This window comes from Pterocles gutturalis, unplaced genomic scaffold (genome assembly GCF_000699245.1).
Source record: "Pterocles gutturalis isolate BGI_N339 unplaced genomic scaffold, ASM69924v1 scaffold3009, whole genome shotgun sequence".
Classification (NCBI taxonomy): domain Eukaryota; kingdom Metazoa; phylum Chordata; class Aves; order Pterocliformes; family Pteroclidae; genus Pterocles; species Pterocles gutturalis.
Genome location: NW_010135400.1, coordinates 26169 through 36437, shown reverse-complemented (window position 1 = coordinate 36437; position 10269 = coordinate 26169). Strand labels below are relative to the sequence as shown.

The 10269-nt window shown below is 35.4% G+C and overlaps 1 protein-coding gene across 1 annotated transcript in view; it reads right to left on the bottom strand.

Annotated features, from left to right (window-relative positions):
• LOC104467892 (rab proteins geranylgeranyltransferase component A 1-like) overlaps positions 1–10269 on the bottom strand; it is a gene marked incomplete at its 5' end in the record, with an annotated part of 40167 nt that overhangs the window by 11327 nt on the left and 18571 nt on the right. The window contains 4 exons of the mRNA XM_010081861.1: positions 609–705; positions 1481–1544; positions 2436–2540; positions 7468–7545. Coding sequence (XP_010080163.1) covers positions 609–705; positions 1481–1544; positions 2436–2540; positions 7468–7545 — 344 coding nt within the window. The remainder of the gene's footprint in view (positions 1–608; positions 706–1480; positions 1545–2435; positions 2541–7467; positions 7546–10269) is intronic.

Below are 10269 nucleotides of genomic sequence, written 5' to 3'. Positions count from 1 at the left end.
AAGAGAAACAGTTTGCTAGAGCTCTCCACCCACCTTATCTGCCATTCTACTAAATCCTCAGTCGTCTTAACAATCTTGCAGAATAAACAAAATGTGGAATTCTAATACCTTTTTTTAAAATAAAAAAAATGCAGCAGGCATAACAAAAACCTCTTTGTTGGTGCTATTTTATAATTACTGTATAGTAAACAGAATATTGTCCCAATACTACTAAGACTACAACTATCAAGTTTATTAGCCACAGAAGCACTTAGAGGACTATTTGAAGTTGATCCATTTGGAAATGAAGAATAATATAATTTATTACCATGAAAATCGCAATAAGATTTTAAATAAATATCACATGAAAATTCAAAAAATACATTTAATGCAACAAGAGTCTTGTAGTATGACTCCTAAGCCATATGAAACAGCACACAACTGCTATAGGATGAAGAGAGTGGACTATTCCTCTTGTCTGCTGATAACAGTAACCCTGCAGACACTGTTTTCTCAGGTCTGGTCACTGTGCAGCAGAGGAATGACAAGCACACATTTTATATTTTGTTTCATAGTTGATAGAGTAAAAAGGAAAAACATAGTTAAGACTGTGTATAGCCTGAACTTACAAGTGTCCTTCATGCATGTCATGGTTGAGGAACACAACTCAATGACGCAAACTGCTGGTTTTCCTGGATCCACTGGAGGCACTGTCAAAATGGAGATCTATCAGGCAGAAAGAACAACTTCTGTTGAAGCAGAGTAACATGGAGGATGAGGCAACCAACACAGTTCAGAGTAAAGGTGAAAAATAACTACAGACATTTATACAATTGTGTTTTCTGGTTTATTAGTAATAATTTGTGGAATCAATCCTGCACAATTTGAGCATTCAAGAATTTCTACCCAAGTCAGTCAAGCCACTGCTGAACGCCTGCAGCAGCGGAACAGAAGGAAAAGCTAACACATCACAGCCCTTTCCAAAAGGATGACAGTTTAGAAACTGTTGGCAAGAGACTACAAAATCACTTTTGAACACTGGGCAGTGCACTGTTAGGAGAGAATGGCTGGAGTACTTTTGTGCAGGACTGCTGATAGCAAGTCAGACTTCTCTGTCATATATGTTCTTATTTTGTAGATCTATATATAGATATATATTATGTAGATATATGTTCTAATTTTGTGTAATTAACAGTTAACAGAATACTAAGGTAACAATTTATTAAAAAGCAAGCAAAATGAACTACCTTAAAGACAGCAGCTTAGAAACTCTATTAATACAGTGCCAACCAAACAAGGAAACCCAGGTCATTGAACTAAAATAGAACAAAATTCCTAATAGTTCTATGGAGACTAACAGATGAAACAATTATCAGTAGAGATAGCTAAAAAGACTGAAAAGCTGGATTCAAGCAGAAACAAATGCATTAATTCCTATCAACAACTAAATATTAATGCATACAATTAATAAAGAGATAAGCGATACAAAAATGACGCATACCTGCTGCTCTGAATCTGTATTTAGCACAGATTGATCAGTAATGAGTACTGCTCTGGAGATCTGCCTACAGTTAAATAAAACATTTATGGCATTTCACAAAAATGTAAAAAATAGCAATTTAGATTCATAGTTTTGGCAGTATCAACCTAAACAGACTACTGTGGGAAGGCTATTTACACATATAATCTTTATTAATATGATGTTAGCGGGATATTTTGCCTATTGCCAAAGTAAGATCACACCTGGAACATTAATGTTGTATTTTCAATGACCAAAACACATGACAAGTAGATGAGCCAGTGCCATTATGTAAAATAGTTTGAACACCCTTATAGTTCTTAAAAAATCCTTTTGTTTATTTGATCAAAATTAGTAGGAACATGTTACAGGACACCATACATTCCAAACAGCATAGGACACTCTGGATTAAGGGGAAATACTCTAGGGTGGAGTTCATTAATTGAGGTTTCTAATCCTCCATTGCCTGTGATTATTTCTGCACTGAACCTACTACTCCAGTTTTGCTAATGTCTTACGTGAAATACTTTGAAGACAAAGGCAGTATATGTCCAATGCTTTTGGCAACAACAAAAATCAGAGAAAACAGTAACTTTTCATACTTATTTTAAACCAGAACAAATTTAAAGTGATAACAGCAATAGGCACCTCCACTTTCCAAACACTTTTTAACAAATACAAAATTCCTAACGTACTTGGAGCTATTGAATTTTTTACAAGGAAAAGGGGAATATGGCTTAGAGGACAATTTAGGAAAACCTAAACACAGAAAGTATACAGTACGCCCTCAAGTTTATAGAAGAGGAAAACCATGCACAGAACTAAGTTGTACCGCAAAGATAAAGCAGGCGACAATAAAATCTTAAATTCAGCTTGCATGGCACTTTATACACTACTATATAAATAAATTCACTATATTTACTGTATTACTACATACCTGTAACACACGTTTGTGCATATGCTCTCGGAAAGGTAACTATCTTCCACAATAAAATAGTTAGCACTTATTCTCTGTCCAAAGTGATCCACAATAGCTTTGCATCTATTAAAAAAAATCAAAACAAAATAAAAAATTTAGATAGAAGGCAACAAAAGCATGTGCAAGCTTTTAAAATTGAATTATATAGCACATTGTTTATATCTTTCAAATAAGTTAGCGATACGTTTCTTTAACACACGAACCCCTAAAACTACTCAACTGAAACCAGTAACTAAATCCTAGACTCATACATTCCACCTGGGTATATACAATTGTTTACATGCAGTGCCATTATAGATAATGACATTAGAACTTTAAAAAACTGGTCACTTTGTAAGGAAAACCAAATATAGGCTAGTAAAACTGGCATTTGATTGTACATGGAAATGGCATGTGTTTCTTCCCTCAGGATACATGGAAAAGTAATAGTGTGAATGATTTTGTAGGTGCCACCCCTACCACAGGGTTATTTTTCCCCAGTTAGCAACCTTTTAACAATGACAAGTTTATTTTGACAGATAAAATGGCAAATTAACTGAAGAGATGTAAGGAAAAATCCCTGCGAAATGTGTGCAGACTGTTCCAAGAGAACTTTTCTGAGCTTCTGTATTTGTGACTAAATACACCACCTATCTCTAAGTTACACAGAAAAGGACTAAGTCACAGTGCTTTAAGAGTGCCACAAATGCTCTTGATAGATCCTGTTTGTCTTTGAACATATATAAATCCTAACACAAACATGTATTAGTATGCCTCAGGCAATACTTGAAAAACAAACAAAACCAAAAAACATATTCCCAAGACCTCCCTCCCCAAAATCTTTCTGAATGCAAGCATTCCATAGTCTGAAATGAGAACTGACCAAGTACGACGCTTATTTACAAACGTAAGAGGTTAATGACAACCGAACATCTTTTTATAACACTAACTTCTAATGCTGGAAACTACATATATACCTATACTCAGATCACCTGAAAACAGGAATTAAAAAAAAGTCCAATGGCCCAAGCATTGTTTACCTTGAATCATGCAGTATTCTTCATACAGGTTCAATCACAGTCTATTCAACATGTGACCACTTGCAACTTTCAGAAGTTTTTTATTCACATTAACCTAACTGATTTCATTCTCAAGCACCCATTTGAATACTGCACATAAACATGGAAGTTGAGCTGCTGCAGTTCATTTCTAATTATAACCTTTCTTATTGTTTATGAAACAATTTTCCCTGCCACTTTCCTAAACATTATCGAAGGGGAAAGGTTGATTAAATGTCATGTTGCATCACTCAAAGCCAGTAAAAGCAACTAGACACTTTTTCTTTTCCTGCGAAGTGTTGTTTCCTCTCCTTTGTTCAGGAATAGCTATCAGGTCATATGTTTGATAAGATTTTAAACAGAAAATGAGATAGTGCTTTTAATTGCAGTCTCCACTTTACTTCAAAGGATGATACTGAGAAAATTTCTTTCAAGTACTGCTTCCAAACATGCGAAACACTTATGCACTGACATTATCAGGTCTCTGTCATCTGATATGTGTTGGGACAATGAATCATACAGAACCCTCCATTGACCTTCTTTCAATGTGTCTAGATAAAAGGATGAAAATTAGAATCCATCTCCTTGCAGTGCCACGAGTTATAAATGTACTTTATAGGGCTCATTATCCAAACTAATGGACTAAGGGCGACATCCTTGAAATGGACTTAGCAGCACTGACAAAGCCAGCATGCAATATTTCAAGAAAGATATGTAAATTACTATGTGTTTGCTATCTCTTTTTATTACAGATGTATAAATTTCCATTTATCACATCTTTTCCATTTTTGAGGCAGAATTATGTAATTGGAAACATATGTAAAGCGTGATCAACATAAAATGCGTACCATTATTATAAATGCAACTCATGTAATGTAAAATACTTTAAATTTTATCATATGTACACAAATAAATGACTCACAATAATCAGGGAGAAAATAAACAACAAAATGAAAAATAATTATGTATACATGCAATGTGCTTTTTCCTCAAGCTAAGGAATAGGATGTGCTTTTTATTTTCCAACAGAGCATCAGAGTTCTATATCAAGAATGCAGAATGTTCTGCAGATGTGTTAGAACAGCAGCCCTTACCTGATACAATACATAAAAAATAGAAATTTTCAAGTGGATTACCAAAAACCTTAGAATAGCTATATCTAAGAGTTTCTATACTTTCACAGAGTCTTCCCTGAATCTTATTTTCATAAACCATAAAAAGGGCTACAGTAACATGATGAAAATAATTGCATAGTTGGGGATGAAACCTACTGTTCTCTGCACAGCTGTGGGTAGTAAAAAAGTGAAAAAAATTCAACTAGATATTGAATGAGTTTTTGTTTTTCTTATGTTGGACAGATTGTAAGCCATGCCTGGAAAGGAGTTCAAATAAACTCTGATGATATTTTGGGACTCCAGAATAGACTCTATCAACAAAAAGTTTGAGAAGGAAATCAAGGCTGTAGGTATAAATTTCCCTTACATGTACTAAAGCAAGAATAGCAAAAACAGTGAAAAAATAACTGCAGCTGGATTTTGATGAAGTCTGTAGGCTACAGAAGATGCTTATAAAATAGTAAGTAATGAACACTGCACAATTTAGCTCAATTTCTAGTGTTGTGAGTTTAACCTATTTGTAACCAAGGCAAGCTGTCTCTGAAACTACAGAGGCAGCTGCAGCGAGGAGAAGATATGAATTTGTCTCTTCCCAATTACTATTAATGGCCTGTTGACTCTAAAGCTCAGTAACTCATAAATACCCTCATTAACAACCTGATAGCTGATTTTTATTAGGCAAAACACTGAAGCCCAAAGTCGAGAGGATATCAGAGATAGTGCAGGGAGGGAATACACAGTAAGGAAAGGGATAGCATGAAGAAAAAGAAGGAAAAGGAAACGGTGATCATCTTTGCAACAAACTGTACAGCGCTCTGAGTAGCACTCTAAGGAAAAGACTTTGCAAATAAAAGCAGCATTGCGTTCAGGTGAGGGAAGAGAAAAAAAAGAGAAAATAATATAACTGAATAAAGATCCATAGCTGGCTCAAAGAAACTCAGCTTTCTGAGTGACATTTTTGCGATGGTGAACAGGATTAAATTTAAAATTATTAGAGGGAAAAAAAGAGGATGTTGTATGATCCTTCTATCATTGCTCAAGATACTCTTTTAAAAAACATATTTTGACCTAGGCTGCATTATTTTAACAATCTCAAAGAAGTCTGACACTTCCCTTGTCTTTTACACAAAAGTAAATAAAAATATTTATTTACTTTTATTTTTATGTAGAAATGCTACTTGATAAAACAACTGCTTTGAAACTCTGGGAGACCTAAAAAGAGACAAAAGAAGCAGGCAGGGAGATGCAAGGCAAGCTTCTTCATATTGAGCATCAGCTAATGGCACTATTAAAAGACCAACTTTTCCAGAATAATGAAAGTCTGGCAACGTCTTTTTAAAGTACTTCAGTAATTCTGCAACTCAAAATCTATTCTGCAGTTTTAAGTGAAAATGGTCTAAGTGAACCACTAAAGCAGCCTAAGAGCTTAAAAAAAGATACCTGCAACCTATCTGGAACCCTGAGGAACTCTAGGAGATCCAAAATGTAAAAGCACATTAAAGGAAAAGCAGTGCTCCACTTTTTTTTTAGAATACATATAACCTTAACAAATAAAACATTAATTTCAAAGGTATTCAGAACGTGCAAAAGCAGCTGGAAATTGAGGCAACCAGCATCACTGAGCAGTTAAGGTCTCAATAGATGGGTGTTGGGAAGTTGCTAACAACTAGGAGCTTTGGCCCTTTGAAAGAGTCAGTTAACTATTTAAACATTGTTGGAAAATAAAGCTCCCTATAGTAAAAGTTCAAATATTACTGACAAAAACCCCTTAAACCTATAGACCCATAAAACCAGTTTATGAAAGGGGCATTTAATTTGCATATGAATCATATGCACTTAACACCACACAGGATGAAATACTACCATATTTGCATCTCAAAGTCTACAACTATGCAACAGACTTCAGAATCTTAAGGAACTCTCGGAAAGACAAAATCTGCAGAATTTCAAGAAAAAACAGCTGTTACTTGACCATGTCATGAGGAATCTAGCTACAAGTACTGTGCTCAAAGGATCAAACGTGCAGTGCAACTGGAAAGTAAACACATTACACCGATCATTTAACTACTAATTTTGCTAATTAAAATGTTACTACATATTTTTTAGCTTAATTTTAAAAACTTTCTACAGAACATTTTGACCTTTTCAATAGCAGAAACTAAGCTGAAAACAAACTGTGAAGAGAGCCAAAGTCTGCAGTTAGACTAATAACTGATAGAACTTATATAACAGAAATCATGACAATTTACAGAGGTGTGAAAAATGCCACTATGGAAAAAACTATGGGTTGATTTTTCTTAGCTCGACTTTAAATCTGCCTACAGGCCTGATATTGTTGTAGAAGAATTTATCCCAGGATAAGAGGGCAGCATAGTTTATGACAACAATCTACCTAAAAACTCATTAAAGTCTTTTCTCTTGGAGTGACATGCATTATCAGCAAAGATTAATCTGATGAGTCCTTAGGTGAGCTCCATTTTTAAAAACGCAATAACAGAGGGCTTTGTTGTCATCTGATGAAAATCAATTAGAGTAGGTAAGGCCACAAGGAAAACTAACATCACTCATCACCAGCCCCCCGGCAGCTGAAATGATTTGTCTTCCAAGCTTGGGTGATCAGGAGCTGCAGTAATATCACAGGAAAATTAATTTAGTTTCTATATTCTAGACCCACTTTCCTTGTTCTGGAGGACCTATACACAAATTACTTTTAATCAAGGTTGATGTGTTATTAATACCAAGGAGGATTTTTGAAGAATCATTTATTTTTAAATTGACTTAACACATTTTTCATCTGTATGTTGTATATAAACAGAAGGTTACTTATATTACCCTTACCGTCCAGATTCTTTGTCCACTACAAGGCACCGCACGGAATGGCGAAGACAATAGATACCACCAAATACAGCACACAGCCTAGAAACACATCAGGAAAAAAAATAAAGGTTACTCCCATCACAACTAATTGTAATCAATGTGAGTGTGTGTCATAAGCAAGGTCTGTGCACACTGTAGTACATTCTTAATGACACATCTTAATCTCTGAATCAGACAATCAAAAACCAATCACAATAAAGCATGTCATATAGTTTTTATAAAGGATATGTTGTTAACTTTTTTTTGCATTAGCATTTATCTTAGTGGTCTAAATTGTTACATTCCCTTGAGCACTCATTCACTGTTACTATCTACAGCCATTCCGGATGGAAAAGAAGCTATTTACTGCAGACACACAGCATATCTACTGATATTCTGACCACAGGACATGGCACTTGGTGTACAGTAAGAATGTAAGAACACACGATAATCATAGACCTCCAACTAGAATGCTAAGCGTGATTCAGAAGTTATTTCTCTACTCTTACAGAACGTACCGTGAAAACTTCATTGCCTACAAACAGCTCAAATTTTGAGGGCATGGAGAAGTGCCTCAATGGAATGAAGACTTGTTACCATCTAAAGATGACCTCTCACAAACAGTGATTCCTCCAGGTTCTGTCTATGTTATGATACAGTTGCTTAAAATATTCTGTGCATGGACTGACGATAAAAAAACTTTCCTAAATGAAAAAAGGAACCAGCTCCACAGGTCAGTTTTTCGAAAGCTAAAGTATATTAAGCTGTTCAGCAGTTTTCCAATTAAAAACAAACCCAATGCCTACACCAAAGAAAATTATGCCAGTATGCCATTAAGCCAATATTACAACTCATCTGTCTTTAAACTCTAAGGAGCCTCAGAACTTAAAGAAACTAGATTATGACATTTAAATATGAGGGACCCCACGGGAAGTTAGCCCACTGCAAGATTTCATCACTAGCCAGGCTGTTTTAGCACCCCTTGAAGGTATCTCTGACTAAAACCCTTCACCAGATGACTCTGTCCTACTACAAAGTCTGAGACTTCTCTCTCATAAATCTGCACTGTAAAAGTTCAGGTGGTCTGGTGATAAACATGATCCCAGGAAGTTACAGAGCTTGAGGTATCTATTCACAGCTATTCATATATATATTCAACTCAAAAAAGAAAACTTTCATTTTGCAAACCTGACTTCCTAGAATGGAATCCACATTGGCAATCAAAAGCCCTATTAGATAGTTCAAAGACAGTACTGCACTACCTTCAAAATTGCATGAACGATGCAGCACAATAAGCGGATAAAGTGCATTTCCAACCCACATCTCTTCTGAGTTGCACTCCAAAAGGCAGCAGCCTAAGGCAATGCCAGCAATATCGTCTACTACTGGCCCCATCAGCAGATCCAGTTCCCTACCAATACCACCTCAACCCATGCAAAAAGGGGGAGAATACACACTGTGTTGAATCCCAACCTTGGTTGTCTGGAGATGACACAAAGGTTAAACATCCACTGAAGAATTATTATGGAGCCTTGAGCTACGGGCTTATTATCTCTAATGCTGCAATCAATGGCTTCTTGCCTGACAAAGCACGGATTAGCTTTTTTCAGACCTACTCAGATGAATTTATTTCATACACTGTATAAAAGAATAGCACTATTAACCTAACTAGAACTAAGATTCCTTAAAAACTATAAATTATATTTTTCCTTTGACTTCAACCACAGTCAAAGGCTTTTTGATATATGGACTTTATTTTTCTAGAGTGCTTTGAAAAAACCGTGCTGCTTGGCTGAGCAAAAATGTGAATTACTTATTTTCAAGAGTAGCCTGCTATCCAGTGGAGGAGGGCACGACCTGTTTTCATAGTAGGCCAGCGGAAAACTTCTGTTTTTAAATGAAAATGGGAAGGAATTTTGATTGTGTTGTGTTAAGCAATTACAAAGAGCCAAAATACCTTATAGAACAGCCTAGCATGAAAAATGACATGATTAGGAAGAACTTGCCAAAATTATGTAAATATAGAAATTGAAATATTAAACTAAATGGCACCCCAATAATTTATGGCAAAGTAGAATCATTGTGCTAACATTACCTTCATACAATAGGCTATTCAAGATGATTTGACTGTACTTCAAGTACAAGGCAACTCTTTGATACCATTAACCCTAAATGACAGACATTTAAACTGATATTACTCTAATTAACTGGCGACTGCCTACACCAATAATTCAAGTTTTGCTGAAAGATAGCAACAACACTGTACTCAACTTCAACTTTGCCCCGGTGACATCAAATCATATTACAGCTAAATTAACAGTTGTGAAAATTTTTGGCCTGGTAGCCCTCCATCATACTCAGCCTTTAAATGCCATTTCAGTTCCCATCGTGGCAGGAATCAGCAGTTGTAATTTTTAATACAGCTGTGAAACAATAGCACATATGAAAAGCTGGATTTTTGACAGCATATTCACGATGATTTATGAGTTTGTATATAATTTGATTATTCTATTAATTTTACTGATTACTGATTCAGCTAATACAGTGAAGGTCACTTACAAAATAAATCTTCATTACATTTCACAGAAAGTAACTGCCTCCAACTAGTTGTTTTCTTTAATTAAACACTAATGTAACAAGAGAGAAAATAGGCTTCAGGGTTGCTGCATCTGTTGCTACAGGAGGAGTTTACTGCTTTGATGTAATGCTCTCCAATATTAATTGAACAAAAATAGAATGCCTCTCCATCTGACATCTTGATTTTCAACACAGAGACACCATGAA